At 53.3% G+C, this 26,747-nt stretch overlaps 1 protein-coding gene across 1 annotated transcript; it reads right to left on the bottom strand.

Moving 5' to 3' along the window:
* Window positions 1–5,729: 5,729 nt before the first annotated feature.
* JDP2 (Jun dimerization protein 2) lies at window positions 5,730–24,010 on the bottom strand. Its single transcript, XM_074909226.1, has 4 exons — window positions 23,887–24,010; window positions 13,164–13,387; window positions 8,270–8,374; window positions 5,730–6,756 (listed from the first exon to the last, which is right to left on the bottom strand). Exons 2-4 carry the CDS (start codon window positions 13,362–13,364, stop codon window positions 6,571–6,573), a joined length of 492 nt encoding a protein of 163 aa, XP_074765327.1. The 5' UTR covers window positions 13,365–13,387; window positions 23,887–24,010; the 3' UTR covers window positions 5,730–6,570.
* Window positions 24,011–26,747: the final 2,737 nt, after the last annotated feature.

Here is a 26,747-nt window from a genome sequence, read left to right as displayed (position 1 = left end):
CCTGTGCAAGCTGCTCTGTGCCTCCCTGCCAGTCTCAGCTCCTCCTCTGCCCTCTCCCCAAGTGTCAGCAAGGAGCTGAAATGTGCCTGCACTGGGCAGGAGACCCACCTGTGTGCAGGCAGAGCCACCAAGGCTGCCACGGGTGCCGAGGCCTGGGGAAGCATCACAGGCACCGGCTGTGCAGGTAATTAAAACGCGGCCATGGTGGGGGAGCTTCCCAGCAGCTGCTCCCAGGCCTCTGCTCCAGGGGGTTCAGCTGCAGAGAAAAGATAAACCCCAGCCATGCTGTGATGGGTGCCAGCCCTTCCCACGGCCCTGCTCAGTGAGAGCCAGCGAGACCTCCTGGCTGCAGAGAAGGGTTTTTTCCTCAGATGGAAAGGGCTGGTGGCACCTCTGACGGGACCCACCCTGCCTGCTGCCACGTCCCAGCTGGGCGATGTCTCCTGCCACCCCACCAGCCACACGGTGCAGGGATGTTCATACCCTTAACTAGGGGCAAGTGACCCACCCAGCTTTGCCTTCTGGGGCAGTTTTTTAGCCCTACAGGAGCACGGTTCCTCTATGGGGCCAGGGGAAGCCCATGGTCCCATTCCTACAGCTGGTGCCTGCCTCCCACCAGCTTGCCCCCACGCTCCAATCACTGGCAACCAACGATCACAAAAAAGCTGCACAAAAGCACAGGGAGTCAGGTGATATTTCCAGGTTCAGGGAAGCAGTGTTTGGTTTTTCTCATTTCTCTGTGATCATCCTGGCAGCTCAGGATTTTTCCTCGGCTCCAGTCCTGCCGCCCAGCCGTGGGCCACACAGGTGCCAGCACTGCTCAGTGCAGTCTGGCACCCATGGTAATCAAAGCAGTTTCCGTGTCTCTTGGTAAATATCAAGGCTGGGGATTTCTGGGGCTTGTTTTCCAGCAAGTTGAGTAGAAGAACCAATAAGGACAAAGATAAATTAATACCTGCTGCCCTTGGCTCAAAATGAAACAAGAGAGGTAGGTCACTGGCAAAGGTTAGTTAATACCACTTACCGCAGTGTCATGGAGTTGCCCTCAGCCCCTGCCGAGAAGGGCAGAGAAGGCAGTTTTTCAAACACAAAGTGAGAACGATACTATGAGAAACTGCTAAGTAATGGCCTCCAAGCATCCTTTGCCAGTGACCGGCTGCTTGGATGCCCTTGTCCCCAGGGCAGCACACAGGGGCTGCAGGTGGGGAGAGGGTAAGTAGGAGAGGAAAGGAGCCACAGCCTTGGGGAGCACAGAGGGCTGCCTGACTGCTCTGGGATGAGCTGGTTTCAAGACAGAGGAGGAGCTGGCAAGACCAAGGATCCTTGTGGGGAAATGGGGTTCCTGCTGCACACCAACTTACTGTAGCTGGATCCTCTGCCCATTCACTCCAGCACTACCTCAGGCCTGATGCTTTGGGGAAAAGTGGCACCTACTTTTCCCTGTGGGAGAAGAGGTGAGAGTGGCTTTGCAGAGGGAACTGGGGGTACTAGGTGAAGAACATCAGGGAACTGGGACAGGCATCCAATCAATGGCAGTGGGATGGGGCTCATCTGCCTGGTCTTCAGGAAAGGTGTGGCATCATGACCTGGGGAAGGCTCCTGCCTGAACTGGGGAGTGCAGGCAGGAGCACAGGGGTTCTGACCTGAATGTGGATCTCACAAAACAGAAGACAGGCATGTGCTGGAGGGCACTGCTGGCACGCTGGGAGTTACTGCTGGTGGTCCTGGTTGTCGAGCTGGGAAGCACCAGCGACACCAAGCAGGCTCATGTGTCTGACAAGAACTATCTGACACCATAGGACGGCAACACAAACCATAGAATCACAGAATGGTTTGGGTTGGACTGGACCTTAAGGATCATCTAGACCACCCCCCCTACCACTGGCAGAGTCACCTCCCACTAGCCCAGGTTGCCCAAAGCCCCGTCCAACCTGGCCTTGAACACTGCCAGGGAGGGGGCAGCCACAGCTTCTCTGGGCAATCTGTGCCAGGGCCTCACCCCCCTCATAATAAAAAGTTTCTTCCTTGTATCCAGTCTGAAGGTACCCTCTTTGAGTTTAAAACTGTTGCCCGTTGTCCTGTCACTACAGGTACTGGTAAAAGTTCCCTCTCCACCTTTCTTACAAGCCCCTTTTAAACACAGCAAGGCTGCAGTAAGGTCTCCTCGGAGCCTTCTCTCCTCCAGGCTGAGCCACTCCAGCTCTCCTGCCCTTTCTTCACAGGAGGGCTGCTCCAGCCCGCTGCCCGTCCCGGCGGGCCTCCTCCAGACCACTCTGCGAGGCCCGTGGCTTGTGCCGGTGCCCCCGGCGCCGGCGGCAGCGCTCCAGGGGGCTCTCACACCGCACCCCTCCACACAGAGCCGCGCTCCGGGACATGCACCCGGGCTCCCACGCCGGCACAGGCCGGCAATGGCGGAGCCGGAGAAGGGCCGGGGGGCAGCAGCGGCTCAGCCCCGAGGGGCGTCCGCCGGGCTCCGCGCCGGCCCCGCTCCGCGCCGGCTCCGCAGTGCCTCCTGCCGACGGCCCCGGCCCCGCCGCCTCCCTCGGCCGCCGCCTCCGCCAGCTCCCGGGCCCAGAGCGAGGAGCGGGGCCGGCGGGCAACGCGGCCCATGGGGTGGTTTGAGGGGATGCCCGCAAGCGGGACACGGCGGGGCCGCGGTGGCTCTGAGAGGGCCTGGCGCGGGCAGAGGGAGGTCGGCCGCAGGCGGCCAGCGGCTCCCCGCGCCCCTCGGCTCCCCAGTGCACGAGCACCGCAGCAGCCTGGCTGCGGGCTCATGAAAAACCTATTTACAAGCACCTCGTGGGCAGGTTTATGTGAGCACGAGCAAACTTCAGGCTGGACTAGTCAGCGAGTGGGTCAAGGGGTCTGCGTGCCAGCGGCTGCCACGGGGCTGCGGTCCTCCAGGGCTCCTGTGCCTGGTGCCAGCAACTGTGGAGACCATCTAAAACCAGCTATGGGAGGCATCCAGAGGGGCAAGGGGGTGTGTGGCGGGCTGGCTGTGTGGGTGAGTGGGGGGGGCTGTGCGTGTGTGCCCATTCGTTAGGTCTAGGGGTTCAGCCTAAGGACTGGCTGGACCGTGGGAGATGGGGCTGGCAGCAGCCTCACGTTTGTCAGCATGTCTATCACATCTCTCACATCCATCGCCAGCACCACTGGCCCCAAGCCCTGTCCCAGAAGTACATGATACCATCAGCTCTGCTCACATAGTGGCCCACAGAGCACCCAGCACACAGGATATGTGGGTGTGGGATGGCCAGGAGGTGGCTGCCTGACCTTTGAGAAGTGTCCCTTGTATTTTCCAAGCAAATCTGCATTACCAGCCCTTGCATGAAGGGGACGTAGATGCAAGGACATTGCCACAGGTACAACCATTGCTCTTTAGGTTTGGGAGCACCGTTCTGGCATGCAGCAACATGGGCTGTGCTGAGCACGTGCCCACTGCTCCTGTCCTTGCCCAGGAGATGCTACTGTAATGCACCAGCCTGAGAGGTATCCCGCAGGACTGCCTGTCCCATGGCACTATTTGTGCCTCTTCTAAGAAGGGGCAGTTGGAGAGGACACATGCTACCAGAGTCAGGAACATCAAATAGCCCATCTCCTGCAGGGACCAGGAGGGGCCTGGGAGGTGGCAGAGATGGAGCCTTTCCCATTCAGCCCTCATAGGCTGTAACTTACAGGATAGAGGCCCACACCCTCTGCTTTAGCTTTTTGGGTCATGGCCTAACCAAGTCCCCTGAAAAGTGGAAAAGTCCTTGGTACTGACTGGAATACAGCAAAAAGCTGTTTGGAGGATATACATGAGCCTGGGCAAAACCCTGTCTGGCCACTGCCAGGGCTCAGATAGCTCCTGCCTAAGCCTTGGCTAGAGTAGCTGAGCATTAAACTGATGTAGATCCATCACTCTTTTGCTGCTGCCTTTGCTAGCTGCTTCTACCATGCTTGGTTTCAAAGGGCACCTTATATTTCTCTTTTCATAACAGGAAGTTTTACTGCAGTATGGCCATTTGCCAGAATGGGGCCATTGCCTGCACCCACAGCACTACCAGTGCTGCTGGAAGATGCATGCTAGGTGGGCGAGTCCCCACCATGGAGATGAGCACACAGACTCTCCAGGTGAGCAAAAAGCATGAGACGCCTGTGGCTGTACTATCTGATGCCCTAACAGGGAGCTCCCACTGACCACCAAAGAGGAAACTGATACTTGCAGGAGCTTGGAAATTCATTACCATGTACACTCTGCAGAGGGAAATACAGCCCTGAAGAGAGAAGCGGGCCCAGCACATGCTCTGTGTCATTTCAGCAGAGCTTGATGAGAGGCACTGTGTTAATCAAAGCATGAAGATTGGCCCCTGACAGCAATGGAGAAATGGGTCAGGTCTAAGCCACCCCTGAAGGGTCTGGGCAAAAGGAAGCGCAGAGGGACAGCTGCCCAGCTTCAAGGGCTGCATGGCAGGCGGTGGCAGCCAGGCCAGATACTGCTTTTTTCCACCAGCTTTGGAAAGGTCCTGTCCTTGCACATCCCTCTAGAGCACCTCAGCCAACAAGTCCACCCTGGGCAAAAACTCTGCCTTTAACAGATCCAACATGCTTCACACTAAATAAGGCAGCTGGCAGCATTCTGGGAGGTCCCAAAGACGTAAGTTATGGAAAGGAAGCGGAAATCCAGAAAGTAAGTATGAAACAGGGAAAGGACTAATGTCAGATATCCCTGGAGGTTAAAGGGTTGGCAAAGGAGGCTACAGAGAGAGAAATATGCACTAGAGAAGCAGCTATGCTCAAGAAAGACCTCTTCCCATGCTCTTGTCTTGTTTAGTTCAAGCTCATCTTCTCCCCAACACTGCTCTGGTGTTCCTGACTGGAGTGTGTATCTGTACCAGGTCCTGAAAGCTTCTTTCACTTGCAGTTTGCATCAGAATAGCCTCATCCTCACTGGTAATGGGTAGGACACCAACTGGGAGAAGACTGGGTGCACCACTGCTCCTCTGAGACAGCTCTCAGTGGTGTTGATGTGTGAGATGGGGTCTGCCACAGTCCAGACCAAGGCACCTTCCCACCACCTTCATATCTAAGAGTCAGGAACACAGAAATAGTGTCAGGACTTGGTTATTCATATGGGAACGCTAACTCTTTCAGTCCTAGCATCTGAAGCACACCTGGCTGATTATCTTCTCAGCCTCCCCACCCCTGTGCTCAGCACTAGCTGAAGCCCAGGGCAAGCTTTAGGAGCTTTCCCAGCACAGTAGTTAGGGGCAAGGCTAGGACTTGGCCAAGACCCAGAGGAACGGTTGTCCACCTCCTCCCATGTAGGGATCACCACAAGAACACTATGAGAGCTTCCCTCCTCTCCTTCTTGTCTCTATAATGAGTTCAAGCTGCTGTATTCAGGCCTGAAACAAAGACCATGTAAACATGAGATGATCTCCCTCCCTCACACCTCTGCCTTTCCAGCCAGCAAGCCATGCCCTGTCTGCCCTCTTTGGTGCAGCACTGAGCTACTTCTTGCTTGACAATGGTCAGAGCTGCCTCTGAGGTTCCCAGCTTCCCCAGGGTGAATCCTCCTGGCCTACGGCTGCTAACAAAGAACTACCAAAACTGGCTCTGGGATCAGCTCCACCATCCCACTCAGCCAGGAACAGCATGGTCAGACCTGGCACATGCTGCCAAACTCTGGCCAGAGCCCACTGTGGCCTGACCCAGACACAGCACAGAAGGATGGTGTACGTAAAGGTAACATTTACTGCGAGATACAGAACTGAGTATTATGAAGGACATACATGAATGGAAAGGGTAGCGACACCACTGCGGAGGGCGGCTTGGACCCCTTTCCCAGCACACTGGGGAAGGAGCCAGACACATAACACAATGGAGATAACTGTGGCATATGTGTTTGTAACAAACAGACCATCATAACATACACTTCTATGGGATCACATCTAGTGATTATATAAATCCATATAGAGATTGCTGTATAAAAACTTTGTAAAAAATATTTTAAAAAAGTGTAAAAATGTGCATTCAAAAGCACGGCCGACACGGACAGCTGGGCTGTAAACATTATACTGAGAGTGTGCTTGTGGGGGGCGCCTGCGCCACCAAGCCCCGACAGGCCTGCCCACCAGACGGGGCTGCATCAAGTGTTTGCGGTTCTTGGGTTTGGGTTTCCCTCCGGAGCGTGTGCCAGGAGCGGCAGCAGCTTCTGGGCAGGGCGCCGGCAAGCACCACGCAGCCACGCTCCTCCGCCTGCGGGCCCTGCTCCCCACAAGGCGCGTGGTCCTGGTGGGACGTGCGTCCCTAGGGCCGCGAGCAGGCTGAAGGGCAGGGATGAGGTATCACAGGGAGGTTGCCCTCACCGGCGCCACTAGCCCTGCTCCCGGGTTCAGCCTCAGAGTACATGGTTGACAGGTTCCTGATCTTCTCTGTCCCCATATTTGTTTGGTCCATAGTTCCCAAGGAAGCCCACTGGGTCCTGGCTGCACCAGGCCTGGGTGCACAGTTCTTCATACAGTACATACATTAAAGACCCTGGAAGACCCTGCACCACTGTCTTCTCCTCCTGGCCCAGTGCCACCTTCACTTCTTCTCTAGCTGCTCCAGCAGCGGGTTGGCTTCGCTCTCGGGTGTCTTGATGCTGTCTGTCCGCACGATGCAGGTGGGACGGTGCCGGTTCAGCATCAGGATCAGCTGCTGCCTCTCTTGTTTCAGCTCTTCTATCTGGGCCTTCAGCTCAGCATTCATGAGCTCTAGACGCTCAGACTCCTAGCAGGACAGAAACACAACCATGTGTGAATTTACTCCAAGAGGATAGCCAGCTGAACAGGAGCCAGCAGTGTGCCCAGGTGGCCAAGAAGGCCAATGGCATCCTGGCTTGTGTCAGCAATAGCGTGGCCAGCAGAGACAGGGAAGGGATCTTACCCCTGTACTCGGCACTGGTGAGGCCGCACCTCAATTACTGTGTTCAATTTTGGGCCCCTCACTTACAAAAAGGACATTGAATGACTCGAGCGTGTCCAGAGAAGGGCAACAGAGCTGGTGAAGAGTCTGGAGCACAGGTTGTACAAGGAGCGGCTGAGAGAACTGGGGGTGTTTAGTCTGGAGAAGAGGAGGCTGAGGGGAGACCTCATCGCCCTCTACAGCTCCCTGAAAGGAGGCTGCAGAGAGCTGGGGATGAGCCTCTTTAACCAAGTAACAAGCGATAGGACAAGAGGGAATGGCCTCAAATTGTGCCCAGGAAGGTTTAGACTGGATATTAGGAAGCATTTCTTTACAGAACGGGTTGTTAGACATTGGAATGGGCTGCCCAGGGAGGTGGTGGAGTCCCCATCCCTGGAGGTGTTTAAGAGTCGGGTCGATTTAGTGCTGAGGGATCTGCTGTAGTTGGGAACTGTCAGTGCTAGGTTAATGGTTGGACTAGATGATCTTCAAGGTCCTTTCCAACCTAGTTGATTCTGTGATTCTGTGAATCTGGCCAACAAGCCACCTCTGCTCAGTGCTGCCCCTCAGCCCCGGCAGCACAGGAGCAGCCTGAAGGTCTGCCAAGGCAGCAGGTCCCTCCAGGCAGTTCATCCCCAGGCCCACTGCTGCTGCCTTGTGTTACCTAGTGCCACTGCAAGGAAATACACAGCCACCTCCTAGGACAGGTCTCTGCTGCACCACAGCAAAAACCCTGCCTGGCTGCTTTCCATGGTCTAGAAAGATGTTTGGAAACAAATCTGTGTTTTAAGTTTTCACCCCCCCTCCGCAGGGATCTGCCCTTGTGAAATGGCTCCTTGTTCCCCACTGGGTCATTTGCCCATGTCCCACCACCCCTTGCAGAAAAGCAGCAAGGTGCTGTAAGAGCTCTTCTGCCTTGGGGTCACATCTGAGAGGCCATCTGGGCTCTGAACAGGGAAACCTTCAGGAATTTGGGCAAGAGGCCAGCACGCTGTCAGTCCCTGTCCTGTGCTACACTTCCACAGGTGCTCCTGATCCAGCACTGAGGCAGGGACACTATCAGCCCTCTCTCCCCCAAGCCCAGAGCTCACCCCCAGCCCTGTCCATCCCTCGTACCACAGGCATAGGGATGCCCGTGAGCTCTGCCCAGGCACACACATGGCCACCACCTTCACAGCCTTGTGGAAAGGGGCCTGTATTTTACCAGGTAAGGGCATGGGAGCAAGGGGAGGTAGAGAGGCAGTTCAGGAGGGAGCAGTGCCTGCATTTGGGGCACCTTCCTAGGGAGGTACCCCTGCCAAGATCTCCACTGTGCCCTGGGACAGGTCAGGGCACCCACCCGCTGCAGGAACTCCGTCCTCTCCTTCTTCTTGTTACGACATCGTGCTGCTGCTACTTTGTTTTTCTCTCGACGCCTTTTCCTCCTCTCCTCTTCCTCATCCAGCTGCAACGAGACAGAAAAGCCCAGGTCAGAGCTGGCAGGTGTGGGGCAGGGTAGGAGGTGGGGGTGAGCACCCAGCAGCCCCACCAGTGGCCAGGCAAGGAGGAGAGGTGGCAGCCACCCATGCCAGTGGCCACCAGCAACACGGTCTAATCTTCACCAGTAACCAGGCATGCTGCTGCCATGGCCTCTAACTCCACTCTGTGGGGACAAGGGGAGAGAGCTCAGTGCAGTACCAACAGCTGGTGACCCAGATGGCCGGGGACAGACAGCTCTTTGCAGGGCTGCTCCCTCCCTGAGAGAGGGCAGAGACAAGGGGAAGAAAACTCCATCCTGCACAGATGGGCACAGTTTGTCACACTGACATCTAACAGGCACAAGTCTGTAAGCACAGTCATTCAAAGCATCACACACACAGCCAAGGGTGAGAGGCAGAGAAACCTGAAAGATCCACCAGGTGGGCCTGGCTGTCCCACCCATTCCAGTACATGGGGCTGTCTGCTGCAGCTTCAGCACTGGCCAAGTCACAGGGCCACCATGGTAAGGTGGAGAGAGGCCCCACATCCCCTGTAAAGAAGCAGGACATGGCAGTGCCTGCACTGTTCACCATTACTCAGTTGCTCTGTGCTATCTGACTCAAACCACACAGGCCAGGCCAATAAGCCCTATGGGTTAGAAACCCATAATCAAAGTATTTAAGGATATTTACTACAAAGTCTATGTAAGTGGCCTATGGTATGCTTACATCTGAGAACCCAAACCAACTCCTTCAAGAAAAGAAATATCCGAGTGCTAGAAAGGCCTGCAAAGTCAGAACCCAGGTTCACTTTGTAGCATGGATAGAGAAGAAAAGATCCCAGTGTCTTCATCCACATTTGGCCTGGGACTCTGAAATTTGAGATGTCAGACTGAACTGCCTCATTTCTATCAGCTGATACCTGACAGCACACATCTTTTCAAATGCAGTGGCAGCAACTTTTGCTTTATGAGCACTTCCACAGCCTTTTTGAACCTTCTCTAAGGGCAGCTCCCGTTTTCAATTCCTTCATACTTCCCCAATTCAGTGGGGCTGAGGGACACATCTCCCAGACAAGCCTCTTGGATCACACACCATCTGAACAGTCTTGTTGCTCAAGCACCTGGTCTTAGTCACCTCAAAAGGAAAGTCAGAGATTTCCAGTGCCAAGACCAAAGTGGTAATAGGAGTGGAGGGCCACCAGATGACCCCACAGGTGCCTGCAGGAAATGAAAGCTTCAGGTGCCATTGTCCACAGCAAACTGTGCACACTGCTGACATTCACTAAGTCCAAAGCCCACTAGCCCAAACATCTCAAAAACATCTCAATGTGACATGCAAGGATGGGATGAAACACTGACTCATCAGAGTTAGGGTAAAGGGGTACATTAAGTAAGCTGTATGTCCAATATGCAGCATGCTTTAGAAGACAATGTACAAGTTGTATAGCACTAATAGCTTTTGTGTCTCCTCTACCTTACTTCCTAAGCATTATACTAAAGTTGCTATTTTACCTGGGACTAAAATTTTAAGCAAAGTCAGCACAAGCTATGCACAGACTTCTGTAATGCCAGGCTGTCACCATTTCTTTGCCAAAACAGTGCCATGGGGCATCATGCACCATGCTTGGGAGAACCAGGATGGGAACTGCACTGATGCTCCCAAGTCCAGCTAGAAACAGCCAGCTCTCACTACACCCATGTAACTCAGACGTGGCAGACGTTAGCAGAAGTGACCAGGAAGGCTCTAACTCCACGCTCTGCTGCCTTTTCCTCCTGGCAGGACCAGAATACCCCACAGCAAAGGCACAAGCAGCTCTTACAAAACTTCCACTCAGAGTTTAAGAGGAGATGGACATCAGGGTAGTCACCATTCCCCACCGCACATTTACCAACCACTCATCTGCCCCTTAACTTCTTGGCCTTTTAGTTTAAGGATTATTAGGAGGGTGCAGAAAGGGGATGCATGCTCACAGCTTAAGAAACACACCACAAACTTTCCTGCAAGGTACATCTCAGGTTGTTGCAGGAACTGGAAGAGCAAGCAGTGACCACACAAGCCTCACAGTGTCCCTGGGAACTGCCTGACACATTTCTATGCCTTGTTGCTCCATCTAGTGAGAATCAAAGTAAAGTAGTGACCTGCCCCTGTGCCCTTCAGCTCCACCCTCCACCCCACAGAGGGCCCAGTAAAAGGCCATGTCCTTTAGATGGGGTACAGATGCTCAAGGAGGGTGGCTCAGCACAGATAGTAGCAGCTTGAACTCTTGGTTCTCCTTTTTGACCACAGATCCTGTAACTTCAAGAAAACAGGTTTCCCCCTCTCTGCTTCTGCTTGATTTCGGTTCAAAAATGTGACATGGCCCTGGTTCTGGGGGTTAGGACTCAGAGGCACGAGGGACAGAGAGGGTGTACCACCCCACAGCACGTTTCAGTAGCCAATCTCCAGGGGAGCCCTGTGGGTAAAAGATCTGGGGTTGCCTCCTGAATTGCTTCAATCAGCAGCATCAGGGACAGAAGTGATCATCAGCCTGAGGGGCAGGGCTGTGTCCCAGAGAGAGCACCCCAGGTGGGTTTTGATGGTGGAAGAGCCCAGCAGCACCTGTCTCCCACTGCCCCAAGAGGAGGGCAGCCTGCCCAGTGGTGCTGTCCACCACCCTGCAGGGAAGCCAGTGCCCAGCACCCACTGGGTGGGTTTTGTGCACGCTCCCAGGGACAAACACCTTGCTGCCCAGAGATGCTGGTCCCCATAGCACATCAGAGAAAGCTGCTTGTGCCCCAGCTCAGGGGGAGCGGCCTGCCCTCCCAGGCACCGCACAGAGCATGGCATGCCAGTACCCAGCATCCCTGGGCTACGGCTCCCTGTGAGAGGAAGGCAGCTGCAGATTGCATTGCAAAATTATGCGTGGGCAGCTTCTTGGCTACTCATGGGATAAGCAGCTACTGCTTCAGCTCCCCAAGGCTTTCACTGCAAAGCCTGTACCAGGGGCAGCTCCATTTGCTGTCCTCAACTCCTCAGCTTCACAGGCCATGCAGGGGAGGAACCAGCTGCAGGGAAGGCAGCTGTGCGGGGTCTGCCAGTGGATTTCCCCTTATCTTTCCTCCACATGGCGTCTCAACAACCGGCTCAGAGGACACTCAGCACTTCCACTACCTGCTATGGGGCAGAGGGCAGCTCTGTCCCTGCTACACAGAGGCAAGTGAGACGACATCCCCATGTCCACTGAGCAAAAGCAGCTGTTGCAGGGTCAGCTCAGAGCTGCCTGAGACACCCCAGGAAAGGAGCTGTGCCTGGGAAGACAGCATAGCTACAGACTCCCCCTTTCTTCCCCAATCCATGAAGCAAGGCAGGCATGGCACCACGTTTGCTGCATGATACCCAGGCCAAGAGCTGGGACAGCATTTGGCTTCAGCTTCTAACCCACGACTGCTTTGCCCATAGAGGCCATCAGCATTCCCCAGGCCCTTCTGATGGCTTCCTGCAGCATCCTGGCCTCAGCTCCTGCCGTTACGGAGCTGCCCAGTCCATCCCCAGGTGATCTCCATGGGATGCTGCACGAGCTGACTGGACACCCCCTCAGTCACAGAGCTCCAGTGCAAGGTGATCAGATGGAGCCCATTGTACCAGTCCTAGCCACAAGGAGTCCACCACAAGAGGCTGGAGGGAAAGGAACAAGACCCTCCTGACAGGTGGCCCTGGGTGCTGCTGCACTTTTTCAGTAAGAGTTGGGCCAAGCCAAGTGTCAGCACCATTTGGAGAGAGGGCTGCCCCCTGGAACTGATGTTTTACTCCCTTCATCTCACAGCTCATAACAGGCAGCTTTTCACATAATCTGGCACCTCCTCACCGACATCTCCGAAGAATGCACACCATCCCATCTTCACACAGCATTATCTGAGGTATCCTCACACAGAAGCAAATGCACTCTTCAGAGAGGTTGTTTATCAGACCTTATCACAGCAGCCACCACCTTCATCAACACGGTGCCTCCAAATTGACAGGTTCCCAGCTCCCACAGGTAGTGGAAGGTGCAAACACTCACCACAGCAAAAGGGTCAAGGAGTCAAAGACTGGACAACCAACACATGAGACAGCCATACAAGGAAAACACTATGCACGTGTCTCCCAAGCCCCTCAGCCTGGTTCTGACATACCAGCCCGCAGTACTGAGCGGAAGCCGCCCATCTTCCTCATCCCAGGAGCCCCAAGGTGAAGCTAGGGCCCCCTCGAGCAGCAGGGCAGGGGCAGCCCCCAGCCAGCAGTGCCTGCAGCACAAACTGAGTCACTGCTGCCACTCAGCGCCACTCGCCCACGCACCTCATCCCTGCAGGAAAGGCAGCACCAACACCAGCAGCACCAAGGGCTCACTGGCACTGGAGATGGGATGAAAGCATCATGCAAGCCCTCTGATGGGCCAGTTCGGCTTCTCCTTTGGGTGCATGCCCCGACATACGGACATGTTGGCTGTGCCAGACCTGGCTGGGTTTGAGTTTAGCTGGCTGACAATGGCTGCATGGGACTGGTCAGGCCTGGGACACTGAGGCCACCATTCCTAGCCCATGCTGCAGGGACAGAAATTCAGGCATAGCAAAGAGGTAGCTGGTGGAGCAGCTGCCAACACGTGTGCACATCACCAAACAAGCAGCATGACATACTTATAAAACATGCTTCTGGCCACCCTAGCAGGAAACTCAAGTACACGCAGGAGAGAAACCCAGGCAGGTGCAGGCAATAGCCCTGCAGGGCCATCTGCAGCCAGCAGCCCCCGAGACTCACCTCACTTTTTACGGGCTGGGGTCTCTTCCCAAGTTTCACCTCCAGGAAGTGAAGTGGTGAGATCATGGCCCCAATGTTGCGGATGTCAGCGTACTTTAGCTCCTCAGTGGTCAGGGCTGTGCCAGGCAGTCCTGTCAAGGGGCCAAGCCCAGGCAGTGCGCCGGCCGTCAGGGACGGGTCGGGGATCTGCCCTGGCATCATAGCAGGGGAAACAGCTTCGTCGGCTGGAGGGAGAGCGAGACATGGCCATTACAATCCAGCTACAGGGACTCACAACACAAACCAAATTTATTCTACAGTCCATCACCTAATGGGGTGCAAACGAGGGAAAGCAGCTGCTCTTCCCCAAGGGTGGCAAAGGCAAGGACTAAGCAGAATCTGGGTGATAGAAATCAAAATATATGAATCCTGCTAGGAAGGATGTGCTGTGGTATGTAGATCGGGACAGAAAGAGACCTGAGAAGCAAAGCATCAGAAGAACAGGAGCTGGCTGCAGCAACAGTGATGTGGTCCCATGGACTACCAGTTTTGGCACACCTGTCACTGGAGTACAGAAGATCAAGGTTTGCTCTTAACTGAGTTTTGATTAATGTGCAGGTTATTAGGACAAGCTCTATTTCTTCCAGGCAGGCTCAGCCCACTGGTCAGGGCTGGGACATGGCACATGAAGACCAGAGATAAAACCATGAGAGAAAAACCTGCCAATGAGCACACACTCCCAGCACAGACATGAGGAAGCAAAGGCTGGAGCAGAGGGGAAACAGAGCAAGGTGCAAAAGGCTTCTTCTATGAGGAAAGAAAAAAAAAAAAAATTGCAGCACAAGCAAAAATAGGATTGGGACAAACTTTGGCAAACCACTTATAGGCAGAAGAAAGGAAACATGAAGAACAAATAGCTAAGAGATAAACAAAGTTATACCTAAAATGGGAAGCCCATAGAGCCGGAGCTGTTATATCAGCCAAAAAGCAAAGGGAGCAGGTGATCACTGGCTACAGCACAAGTACAACCCTGCTTGTGTAACTGGACTGGGACACTCACAAGTGACCCAGTTACAACATGCAAAGTCACCTTCTGTCCACACAGTAATCATTTTCCCCCCACCTCAGCTCAACCATGTGTCCCAGTGCTTGTGCACTGCTCTCCTTGCTGTGCCCAGCAGACCAGTCCCAGCACACCCTGGGAGCTTCCAGGCATCCACCCCACCCTGCCCCTGTGCCACGAGGCACTCGTGTAGCAGGTGGAGGGACAAGCATTATCAAGAGAAACAGGCTAATAGAGCAGACCTAAAGTCTCCGTGAGCAGCTTCCTGCAACCACTAGAGCCATTCAGAAGACACGATTCAATGAGCAGTTGGGGAAACTCATGGAAGAGGCGTCCACAAAGGGCCATCAGTCACATCACTCTGCACAAACTCCTGGAAGGTGACAGCACCAACTGCCAGAGTGAGAAGGTGACTTAAACAAGGGATAACATGCACTTGCCCTGCTCTTTCCAAAGCATCCACTCTCAGCTGCTGAGCAGGCAATGCAAGCTTTTGGTCCAGGCAGTACAGCTGTGCTAAGTGGAGGCACACACACGTTATCAAGACAGCTGCCACTGTTGCTCATCACTTACCATCCTGGGGTGACAAATCTATGTCAGTACCAGGCTGAAAACTTGAGTAAAGCTGCATGTGAGATAGTACTGTGGGATCACAGAGTCACAGAACAGTTGAGGTGGGGAGGGACCTCTGGAGATCGCCAGGTCCAACCCCCCTCCTCAAGCAAGGTCAGTGGGAGCAGGTTGAACAGGGTTAATGATGACAAGCCAAGAAGTTAAGGATTTCCTGACACTGGCACATTTCCTTACCCAGGAGATTATTTGGTATATTTTTTAATGTGAAGGAACAGCAGATATGTAGCAGAAGGGAAGGAAAGCCAATCATACAGTCAAGGGTGGGGAGGCTAATGCAAGCTCCACAGCTCCAGCACAGGTGCTGTGCAAGCTGTAGTGGTGTGACAGGCAAGGGGATTTGCATCAGAGCATACCTACAAGCTGCAATACTCTGGGAGCTGTCATACACTCTAATCTGCCACTGAAGGTGTCTGGTTGTCAGCATGGGATGTCCCCTGGCAGAGATTGCTTGGCAGACAACAGAGTTGACCAACAGGACTTGAGAAGGAGCATGGAAATCAAATCCAGCAAGACCCTGACCATAAAGAGGTGGCAAGTAGGAATCAAGCCCTCTGCTCCAGTCATCCTTCAGGAGGAAAGGCCAGAAAGGGGAGAGCAGGTCAGTGCTCAGCAGTGCTGGTATGCAGGGGGGTGGAAGCTGGGCCTGGGGGAGGTGTGCTGCACAAGGGCATTAAAGCCTGAAAAGGAGATGGGAAAGATAGGAGAGATAAGTAACTGCTGAAGCAAAGTGATACTACTGTGATGAAATGGTCTCCTGCCCATTTGGTGACAGAAGAGAAAGAAAATACTTGGTAATGATACTTAACATTAGAAAAGACTGTATGTCAACTTTGAGATTGCAAGGACCTAAACTGATCCAAAGTATTCATTCTTCCATAGATCTCTAAATCAGACAGCTGTAATTCCACATCTGCAGTTGTTGCCTTGTATGGTGGCAGGAGATGCCTGCTCACAGCAGGGCTCTGAAGCTCCATGCTACCTCCCTCCCCTTCCTTTCAGGCCTACACACAGCTAAGATGCTTCACTCCTCCAGAGACTGGGCACCATCCTACCCTAGGCTGTGCTCCAGGCAGAAAAATGCAAAAAAGTTATTTGGGGACAGAGCCTAAATCCCTATCATCTTCCTCAGAGACTGTCCCTCTCCAGCAGAAAAGCAGCAGGTCAGTGAGGTGGCATGGCAAAGTGGAGGTGACTCCAGAGACTCTTCTCAGGACATACTGCCACAGGACTCAGCTGTGTGGAGTTAAATTCAAACTACCATTTTGGGATAGCTGCATGCACTGCCAAGCTTGCCATTTCCCAGCTGCTGCCACTAAGACAACATGTTGTGGCACTAGGGAAGAAGCCTGCCAACAGCAGCACACCCTGGGCCAGCTGCTGCACACCCCCTCACCAGCAATCCCATACATGTCCATCCCCAGCTTGAACAGTTTGGGCTCAAGTAAAAAAACCACCAAAAATCAGTAGCTAAAGTATATGAACACCCTCTTGAAGTCCCCTCCTGCAAATACACATGAGCTGCTATGGCACATGCTGATGTGGGACCCTGACCTATCCTTTCACAGGCTTCAGGCTAGGAAATTACTTGAGCCCAGCACTGGATGACTAAATCCATCCTAGACTTGGGGGACCTAGTTTTAATTTGTTGTCCTGCATCACAACATGCAGCTGACAGTACCTAGGCACTGGGTGGCACAGTCCAGGTCCTCAGCTAGACCAAATTCAGGCCACTGCACTTTATGAAATAAGGAGAGAGGAGAAATCTGTCCTCCAGACTGTGGGACTACCTGACCACTGAGCACCTCCCTGCACTCCTGAGCCTAGGGCAGCTCCCTGAGGACAAGTGGCTAAAGATTTGAGAAAACACTGTGCTTTCTCTGGCCTACTTTTTTTCTCTGCCACTTCAATGTGGTAGCCTAATATACTTTGAAATAGCCTGTGTACCAGTGGGACAGCAGGCACAGGCTGGAGTGAAGAAGCTGGCCCACTATCTAACATGCTCTAAAACCATCCTTGACTGCACTGCCAAAGCCCACATCACACTTGCATCAGTGTAAACTAAATCTAAAGCTGTTCAAAACAAAGCACCAGGAGCCACCTGGATGAACCTGCACATTAAGATGAGCTGAGAACTAGGTGGGAATGGCAAAAGTGACTTCTACAAGCAAAATCTTGCTCAGGGGTCAGGAAGATAGGAGCACATTGAGAACTGCCAAGAGTCAAGCTGAGTTAGACCTTGGAGAGGAACACAAAACCATTTCCAGCACGGCTATAACCACAGAAATAAGGTAACAAGGAGAGATGCCATCCCTCTCTGCAGATCAGGGGTGCAGCGACAGATGACCCCACCCAGATCTCAGTGTCCCTCAGCCATAGGCACTGTCATTTCCTGCTGATCAGAGGGACCCTCGTCCCACTCCTTTTGCCTCTTCCTCCTGTAAGAGAGGCTTTTCTTTCATCTGAAGTCCCAGCTACTTTAACCTTCTTTTCTGGTTAATGCTAGAGGTAAGAAGCTGTATTTCAATCATGTCAAAAAAGCCAAGGCATGTAATTGTATTTAATACTTCGGTCTTCTTCCTAAGGCTGTTACTCTGGAAGACACTGACATGCCTGCCTATAGCTCCAGCATATTTCTACCACGTTTGCATGGTAGGGCAGAAGTAACTTTGAAGCTCAAGATCTGAGTTTGACCTTTAAGTTGCAGTTTTTCAATAACCACATCTTGCTGGATGGGGTGAATATGGCTGGTGCCTTGCCAATTCCCAATTCCTTTCTGGATATTCTTTTGCAGTGTTTGTTATTTCTAAGGTACAGGAACCAACTCACCTCTGTATTCCTTCATTTTCTAGCACAGTGCTTTAGCTGGGCTTCTTATTAGATTCTTTTTCTTTTCATAACTGATACATTAACAGAGTCTTTTTTCCTCGGTGCCAGGCAGTCTTTCAATGTCTCCTTACACAAGCTGAGAAACATTGTGAGTTCAGTAAAACTTAGCTTTCTGGTGTCCTACGGCTGAACCACACAATTCCTGCATTGTATCAGCTATGCTTTTTCACATAATGAAGCCAACAGTAAAGCAAAGCAGTGAAGGGAAAGAGAATGTGCAGTCTTACATCTGACACTGGGATCTGCGTGACGCCAGCTGCTCAAGTTTACATTCACCGTAGCTGTGCCTTCTGCACTGATGCTATCCATCATTTCATGCCACGACATCAACATGCTCCAGACTGAATTAGAAGACAGAGAAGGCTTTCTTAAAACTTCAGTTCAGTGATGAGCAGCTTGTATCATTCAATGTTCTCTTCAGCAACTACCCTTGCAGCAAAAATCTTGTCAACACATGATTTCACAGGTCAAAACTCAGTTTGTATTTCCTTAATTTTGCCTCTAGAATCCCCTTGGTTCTGGTTAAAATGCTGTAACACAAGACTTGATCTCTTGCCGAAATGTCTGCAAACCCTCCTAATTATTACAGTCACTTTTGCATCCTTGCTTTGGCACCATTTTTGGTGTGATCTCAGTTAAGCTCAGTTATTTTATCAGCAGTCTCATCACCAAAAAGCTAACAGTACAGCTTCTTTTGCTCACCTTGGTTTTGCTGCATCTTTCCCATCAGTGATGAGTGTTTCTGTACTTTGTCCCCCAGTTACACCCCTATGGTCAACAGTCTGTGACACTGGTTGATTTCATATTTCTTAAAAGCAGCACCTATTACTCAGTTTTTCTCCTACTGTCAGGGTCTGTTATTTTCTGGAGCCTACAACCTAGTGGGAAGAAGCTTTACCAAGTTGTTACTGTTCTGTGCAGTTGCTCAGCTTCCTTGGTGACACTGTTCTTGCACACCCTCCTATTCTTTCTCCTGCAGTTCTAATCTTCATTTGCTTGGGGTTGGTTTATTTTTTTCTTCCCACACTGATTTTGCTGCTGTTTTTTCTTGGGACTCTGTTTGTTTTTTTGAAGGAGCTGATGTTTGCACAGCAGTTATGGCATAAATCTAACATGCGTAGGCATAATCCACATAACCCAGGGTCCCCAGGGGCTTGTACTCCAGTTGCTAGCCTGTATTCACACCCCTCCTGCCACCTCTTCAGTGCTATTCTTACCCACAGACTAAAACTGGCACAGGAATGCCTACCTGTGTTGAAATCATACATTCATTTTCCTGTGCAGAAACTGCCTTAGTTTGTATCCACTGTCCCCCAGGACCATCCTATGCATCCTCACTTATCTAGAGGTGTTGTTTGCTTCTTTATAAACCCAATGCAGCTGCTGCTGCATCAACAGCATCATCATGCAGAGAGGACCATGACATCCCAAAGCAGTCTGACAGTCACGCTTCTATTTAAATTGCCATTACTGTCTTATCTCTGCTGTCAGCTTCCCTGGCAAGAGTGAGGGTTGTTTGCAACCTTATTTTCAATTTTGCTGTCTATAAATCACAGTTTCTTCTAACATAAGCTATTTTACATGCTCTGACATCTGCAGTGGTTGATCCAAGTACCCTTCCAATGCTCAGAGCGCCAGTCTAGCACCTAATATTGCCAGCCAGCAGATTCTGACACTGTAAATACCAGCATGTTTCTCTGTTGCCCACATTAAGTGTTGCACTAAGGCAAAATCTGTCCTACCAGCCCTTCTCCATGCTGCCTGCAGAACCAAGGCTGTACTCCTGTTGCTCTTTCACTCCAGGCTCCACCTGGGTGCCTGCTGTTACCATCAGCTGCCACACATCAGAGCACTGCCAAGGTCCGCAAGACACCAAAGTGATCTTTGATCTCTTCATCAGTGTGTTAGCATACTATCACCATGTGTATACACTGTCTTGGAGCACCTAAGGCACAGCAATCGGCCTTTCATCTGCTCCTGGCCAATAGGCAGTAATGCCGCTGTGGAGATCAGAAGTAGCACTACCATCCATTAGAAGCAGCTTCTGGTTCCTTAGACTTTACTATGGCTTTACTGTAATTTTTTACTTTTTTTAGCTCCTAGCTATTAAGTTCACTCAGCCTGTATGTCCTTTCTGTTGGTAGAATGATGATTTATATGAAAGCCCTTTCCTGACATGCCCAACTTCTCATGCCCCAAGAATGTAACTTCCTAAACAAAGACAGGACAGTTGGCTATCCCTCCTTCTCTGAAGCACAGAGCCACTTGCTTTTTTCCATCTGGACTCTTCTGGCTGGGGAGACTGTAGGGTGCTGAGGGTGACTGGAGCCTACAGACCTTCTTCCACTTCAAGGTTCAGCCCCCAGTAAGTGCCAAGTTAAGCATGATGAAGTTGAAGGCAGAAGGCCACTACCCCATATTCCTGGTGCCACAAGTACAGAGCCATGCAATTACTGTTTTCTTCTGTTGTCTAACATGTGATACTTTCCCATTCCCACAAAACTGCTGTCTGTTCTATACGCATCTAGTTTCAAGCAGTACCTTACAGCAGGTCACCCCATCTCCTGTTTAGCTTCTTCTGGTCTGCATTGTTAAAAGTAGTAACTTGCAGTGCCAGTGCCAAAGGCCACACTTATCAGTACTGAAGTTATGTGCCAACCATCAGAACACACCCTTTGGTTTTAACCAGCCTTTTCAGATACCCATGCTGTAGTGCTGACACACAAACTCTAAACAACAGCCACTGTGCATTCATTCATTCATTCATTCATTCATTCATCTGCTGAACCTGTTGATACCAAGAACCCACCACCTGTATTGTACTGAAGAGCTGCAGTGACACCCACTGGGATAAAATTGCGCATGCCCTCTCTTTACCAAGGACCTAACATTAGTGTTTTACTGCATCAGGCAGATTCCCCTTCATTTAAAAGCCAGTTTAAGGCACGATCACAGAACAGCTTACCACTTGGAGGTGCAGCATGCTCCCTTAGTATGCTAGACACCGTAGTACCTTGCTCTTCTACATCCCACTTCCATCCCAAGAGGGAGAGCGCTCCTGCAACCAGGCCCTGGGGTCGCAGGGCCAAAGAAGCATCTGTGCCCTTCCCACAGACACACCCAGCTGCTGCTCTTGCTGTTTCCTTCTTCTCCCATGCAACCCCATGTGGTGGGAGAAGAGCTGCTGAGTTTGTGAACATCCATACATGTAATGTCCCATCCCAAACTCCCAAGCTCCAGTGAGTGGACTGCAGGGCTATAATGCTAAGAAGAAGAAGGAGCTGTGAAGGACAGTTCCCCAGGAGATGGAAAGGGGAACCCATTTTGTGAGCGGGAACAGTCTGGCTCTGTCCTGCACTTCTAGCTTCACACAAATGGCAGGAGGAACGTCCGAGTCATTCATAGACAGAAGGCGATGAAAAGCTTTCTGAAAACAAGAATGCAGAGAGCCTTGCTGCCTCCCTCCTCTTCTCCATCAGGGAGGCACACAGCTCCCTACACTGTAACCTCAGGGCAGCTCAGAGCAGACAGCCTCAGAAGTGCAGCTCCCCATCCAACTGAGTCTCACCATCAGGCCTCCACACCTGCCTGTCTGATGCTTTGACTCCTTATCCCCATTATGAGGAAGGGGGGATACTGGTCCTCAAGTCCTCAGGTTTAGAAATAACCCCCCCTTTGCCATTAGCAAAGCAGTCAGCTAACAGTCCTTTTTCCCTGAGCATTTTCCTCCACATCTTCACAGGGTAGTAAAAAGCTCTAGTTTAGCATTACACTGCCCCCACCACTGCAATGCAGTGATTGACTTGCAAGCAACCCATGACAGCAGGGTTTTGTACAGCACCTAGCATAGCAAGGCTCCTCTATTGCAACAATTAATTGCAATAACTGCAAAAAATTGCAATTAATGATCACTGTATTTTAGTAGAGATCACAATTAATTATTTGTGGCAGATATTTAATAACGCTGCACCACCCACTGGACGGCAGTACAGAGCAGAAAGGTAAAAAACTATCCTAGTTCTGCCTGAAGCAGCTCAAAGAAATTTGAGGAGGAAGGAATATCCTGGTCTGAGCTAGGCTGCAGATCAGACACTGAGGTTAACGACTGACTTGTTGAAATCCCCCAGGACCATCCATGACCACATGTGGTCAGGGCTGGAATCTTCTTCAAGAAGACAACCCTACTCTGGCACAGAGCTCTGCCCTCAGGGGCCAAGGATGGCCTCAGAGATGAGAGGGCCCCCTACAAACTCATCAAAATTATGCCCTGAATGCCAGGGTCATCCACAAAGGCCTCTAATCCATATAAAGATCAGCTCTGGCTAGTTTGCAACAGCCCTGCTCAGCTGAGAGGCCCATATGGACCTTCAGCTCTCTGGCTGCATGCTAAAATAGCCTGCAATGTTTGTACTGATACTCTGGACAGTCCAAGCAACTGAGAAATCCAAGTAAGCAGCCATAGACAGATGGCATCAGGTTTGCCATGCCCCCTCCTTGCTGCACTGGCTCTGCAGGACACATGCAGGCTGGCAAGGGGTCCATGCCACACACCATGGCTCTGCCCCCCTTGGTCCTGGGGCCAGGTCCACCGGGAACAGCCTACTGCTGTGAAAAGACCTTCTCAACAACTTCACATTCAAGACACTGCACGCTGCCAAGTACCTGGCCCAAGCAATGCAGCTGAAGCAGCAAACACTAGCACGGGGAAGAAGACCGCAGAACAGATGCTCAGGGCTGCCTGCGCTTGAGCAGCCTAGCTGGACACACTGCTCAGATGGAGAGGGCAGCTGGAGGCAAGAGGTGTGAGGCAGTACCCATTCTTCCTTGGCAAGGCGCGCAGCACAGAGACCTCTGCATCCTGTAAGGAAGGAAACGCTCAATGCTCAGCTGTGAAGAGGAGAGAGAAGCATCCATAGATGTCTCAGTGAGGAGACAGAGGCAGCAACCTTCACGGTAACTCTCAGCAGGTCTAGCTAATCCCCCAGACCCCAGGAACCTGGGACAACCAATCACTGCTTGACACGGACAGTTTGGACGGCAGCTCCAGCACCCACCCACTCATCCCGAGAGGAGCAGGTTTTTGCTTTTTTAAATCACTAGGAGTCATACTAAGAATCTGAACGCCAATGACTGGCATTCCCACATGTCCCCATGCAAGCACTCACCAGTAAATTCCCAGTGCAGACTCTGGCAACAGCCTCCAGATACAGTTTTTCATGCAAGTTTTCTCAAAACTAGCTAAAAAATCCTGGTCTGAGCTGCAGAAGCATTTGTTTCTGCTGAGCTCTCAGAGTCCAAACACACACACACAGTTTGGCAGTGGTTGTGTTCCAGGGCTGGTAATACAAGCCATGGAACAGGCTGCCAAGACAAGCAAGAGAACGAGCCAGGCCCCGTTTCATTGGCCACCATACGCTGCATATGGCCCTGGAACCAGCCAGCACAGTGTTCTCACCCTCCTTGAAGGCATAGGAGACCCTGTGTTTTCAAATACACCTCCACAGGGCCTTCATTAAAGGAAAATGGAAACATAATGTGGCTCTTGCTCTCTTGGTATTTCTCCCTTTCCCCCAATTTGCTCTCAAACCTATTTCCCTCCCATGGAAAAAGAAAAGTGCCTCCTGGAGCAGATCGTGCAAAAGAATGCAACTCCCATTCAACTCCATGCCTGACTGCTAAAGCGGACTTGGGACCGAGCGGTGGGGGACCTCCGGGTCCCCTTCTCCCCCAGGGCCCCGCGGGCTGGGGGCACGTCTCGGCGCAGCGCCAGCTCTCCCATGGCGGCCGGGGGGGGCCGTACACCTCACCTGCGCGCCCGGCCGACAGGTGAAGCGGAGGCCGGGAGGGCACCCGAAAGCGGGGGAGGCCGCGCCCCACCGCCCCTGCAGCCGGTCAGGCCGGGGGCAGCACCTCGCTGGCAGGCAGCAGCCTCGCTCTGAGCCGCCTGCGCGGCTCTGCCCGATCCCCCCCCCCCCCCCCCCCCCCCCGGAGGGTCTCCCCACACCTCCGCCGTGCGCCCGGGCGCTGGCGATCGGAGCCCTCACCGCCCGGAGGGCAGCACCCTGCCCGCCACCGCGGGGTGCCAGGATGCTCCTCCGGGGCCCCCCGCCGCCCCTCCGCGATCCTGGCCCGCCCGGCGCCCCCGCCCGTGCTCGCACCCACCGTGCAGGGGGACCGGGCTGCCCCGGCCGCAGGGGCCGGGCGCGGGCTGCAGGCTCAGCCCCGCCGCCGCCTCCGCCGCCCGGCTGCGCGGCGCTGCCCCGACCCCCGGGCTCCGCCGGGTGCCGATGTCCGTGCCGGCCGCCGCCGGGGCGCCTCGGCCCGCCGCCCCCCGCCGCCCCGGTGCGCGCCTCCCGCAGGCTGTGGCGGGCGGCGGGGTGGGTTGCATCAGCCCCGGTTATATAGCGGCCCCTGGGCTGCGGGGAGGGGTCGGGAATGCGGAACCGGCCGGGCTGCCAGCGCCACACGTCAGGGAGGGCGGGGGAGCGGGGCCGCGGGGCGGGGAGCGCCGTGCAGGGGTGGGACCAGCCGGGGCACCGGCACCCCGCATCCCGCACCCCATAGCCCACACCCCGGCATCCCGCACCCCGCGCCCGTCAGTCCTTAGCACCCCTCTGCCCTCGCAGCCGGGCAGCCCCGGTTCCCCCCGGTCCCTCCGCACCACGGTGCCGGGCACCTCGCGCCCCCCGACCGGGCGCGCTCCCCCCGCGCTCCTGTCTCCGCTTTCGCCCCCGTGCACCCGCCCGGACCCGGTCTCAGGCAGCCCCGGGGAGCCGGCCCGGTGCCGCCGCAGCCCTGCCCGGGCCAGCCCGCAGGGCAGGCTCTGTGTGGAGCCCCCGCTCCTCAGTCCTGCGCCTGGGCACAGGGAGGCAAAAAGGACCAGAGAGACTGGCCAGGGCTCCCCAGCGCCAACCCCACCTAACCCAGGGCAGCAAAGACACAGGGGCCCGGGGGGCTGCAGGGCAACCCCACTGCCCCGTGGGAAGCAAGCTCCTTCTCAGCCCAGCCCAGCCCAGCCTGCTCACGCCCCACATGACGCTGTCTCCCCCGTACACAGGTCAAGGGCTGTCAGCCCCAGCTCCGCCAACCCTTTGACTGGGGTGGAGAGGAGCCAGGAGGAAGAAGAGGGGTTCAAGGCTCCCCTGCCCAGCTGCTTTGGTCTTCTCTTACCATCACTGGGGCATTGCCTGAGGCACAAGCACACTCATGGTGCCCCCATGTTCTAACACCATGACATCAGGTGGAGAGAAGGGAGCAGGTGGTAGACTGGGGCCTTCCTAATAACTTATTTGCATAGATTTGAATTGCCTCCTTCCTTTTTCCCTCTGATATTGGCCTCTTCCCACCTGCATCTGCCAGACTGTTCTGGGAAGCAAAGCTCTGCACAGCCGCAGGGCCTTGCTGGACCTGCCACAGGTACTGGATGCTCCAGGGCTGTTGCTCCTAAAACACTTCAGGACAGAAACGCTCCTTTTTCTTTGGAAAGAAAAAATACTAGGGTGGTTAGCAAAACTGCCAGGCTGAGTGGCACTACCCAGCTCCCTCTGCCCAATCCTATGCCCAAAGTAAATGGGGAAAGAGATGAGATGCATCTCCCAAACAGGATGAACCACAGCAAGGACTCACAACCAGAAAATTCCTCTGAGACCTCTTGCATGTCCTTGGGCCCTGTGGGCAGGTCATTATAGACAAGAGGAGTCTGTCATAAAACTGAGTGACACTGCCATCCCTTTGCCCTATCCTCCCCTCTTACCCAGCTGCACGGAGAAGCACCATCCACCCTACCTTGTTTTCCTTCTCCTGGCTTGCCAGTCACTGTTTCTTTTCAGCATATTCATCCTCCACAAGGTCTCTTCCAGCCTTGTCCTCTTCACCTGTGTCTCAGTAAGAGAAAAAGAATTCAGTCGGGGAGCTAAGCAGGAACAGGATTCCAGAACGCTGCGTTCAATATAGGATATACTTTGCCCAAATTGTCCTACAAACCTATAGGTAACAGCCTGGCTCAGCAGGACACTGCACACATATCCTCATTCCTACTCTCCTCATGCTGTTGTTCTTTTTCCTTTTCGTTTTCAGAGAGGCAGCATAACTTTCTATAAATCTTTGTATACAACCCCAATATTTCTTTAATCTTGACACCTCACCTCGGGGGGAAGGGAGAAGTGGAAGCTGAGATGTATTTTTCCCATATGCATTCCTTCATCTTCCTAGATCAGATAGGACAGACTCTTCTAGTGCCTTAAGCTGGGGGGATCCCAATGTGGTTGACAAACAATCTTTCTCTAGCAATTCACACAAATTGCCTTCAGGGCATGGCTGCTCCTTTGCAACTGCTGCATCCTGAGGGAGGGAGGGAGAGGGAAAACCAGGGAGATTTCAGAGGAGGCTGATGACCTGGCTGAGCAAGGTCCAGTCCAGCATGAGGTTCCTCCTGCAGCCTTGCCCTGCCCTGGGCAAGGTGGGAAAATGCCATTTCCCCTTCTCTGCTGGGGACTGGAAGAAAGAGCTCTCCCTGCTCTCTCTTCCACTGTTCTTCCCTTTTCATTTCCCTTTCTCTAGTGGGCACAGCTGGGAGATCTTCATTGCAACACAGACATCTACAGCCACAGACTTGAGTACTGGCCTCTTCATGGGTGCTCTTCCACCCCAGCCGGCCCCCACGGGATGAGAACAGGGACCCCACACCTAGCAGTCTGTATACAGGCCAGCACTCACAGCATGTTTGCAGTTCACCGATTTCAGGGCTGTGTACTCAAGACTGCTGAAGAAGGTCTGGGAAGCATGGAGGAGAGGGTATAGCCAAATCCCGCTCTTCAACCTACCATATCTTTCCTTCCCTGCTTCCCTTCTGCAGGTCCTGGGAGCAGCTGAGCCTCCATTATTATGATAATCCACGTTAGTCTTAACTGTTGAAGAGCTAGTTCCAGGGAGGCATCCTTGTTCAGGACAGTGATTACGCACATGTTTTAAAGGGACAAACTTGCATCATTCTTTCTTGAGTTGGGAACTCCTGTCTCACAGGG

This window comes from Athene noctua, chromosome 6 (assembly GCF_965140245.1).
Source record: "Athene noctua chromosome 6, bAthNoc1.hap1.1, whole genome shotgun sequence".
Taxonomy (NCBI): Eukaryota; Metazoa; Chordata; class Aves; order Strigiformes; family Strigidae; genus Athene; species Athene noctua.
The sequence above is the reverse complement of the archived record's forward strand: the minus strand, read 5'-3'. Positions and strand labels throughout refer to the sequence as shown.

What these genes read in the sequence shown, in the direction of transcription:
- JDP2 (XM_074909226.1), bottom strand. Translation starts at nt 13,364, where the DNA reads ATGATGCCAGGGCAGATCCCCGACCCGTCCCTGACGGCCGGCGCACTG. An exon ending in CCCAGCCCGTAAAAAGTGAG is followed by an intron (nt 8,375 to 13,163) that starts GTGAGTCTCGGG and finishes GTCTCGTTGCAG; the next exon opens with CTGGATGAGGAAGAGGAGAG. An exon ending in GGACGGAGTTCCTGCAGCGG is followed by an intron (nt 6,757 to 8,269) that starts GTGGGTGCCCTG and finishes CTGTCCTGCTAG; the next exon opens with GAGTCTGAGCGTCTAGAGCT.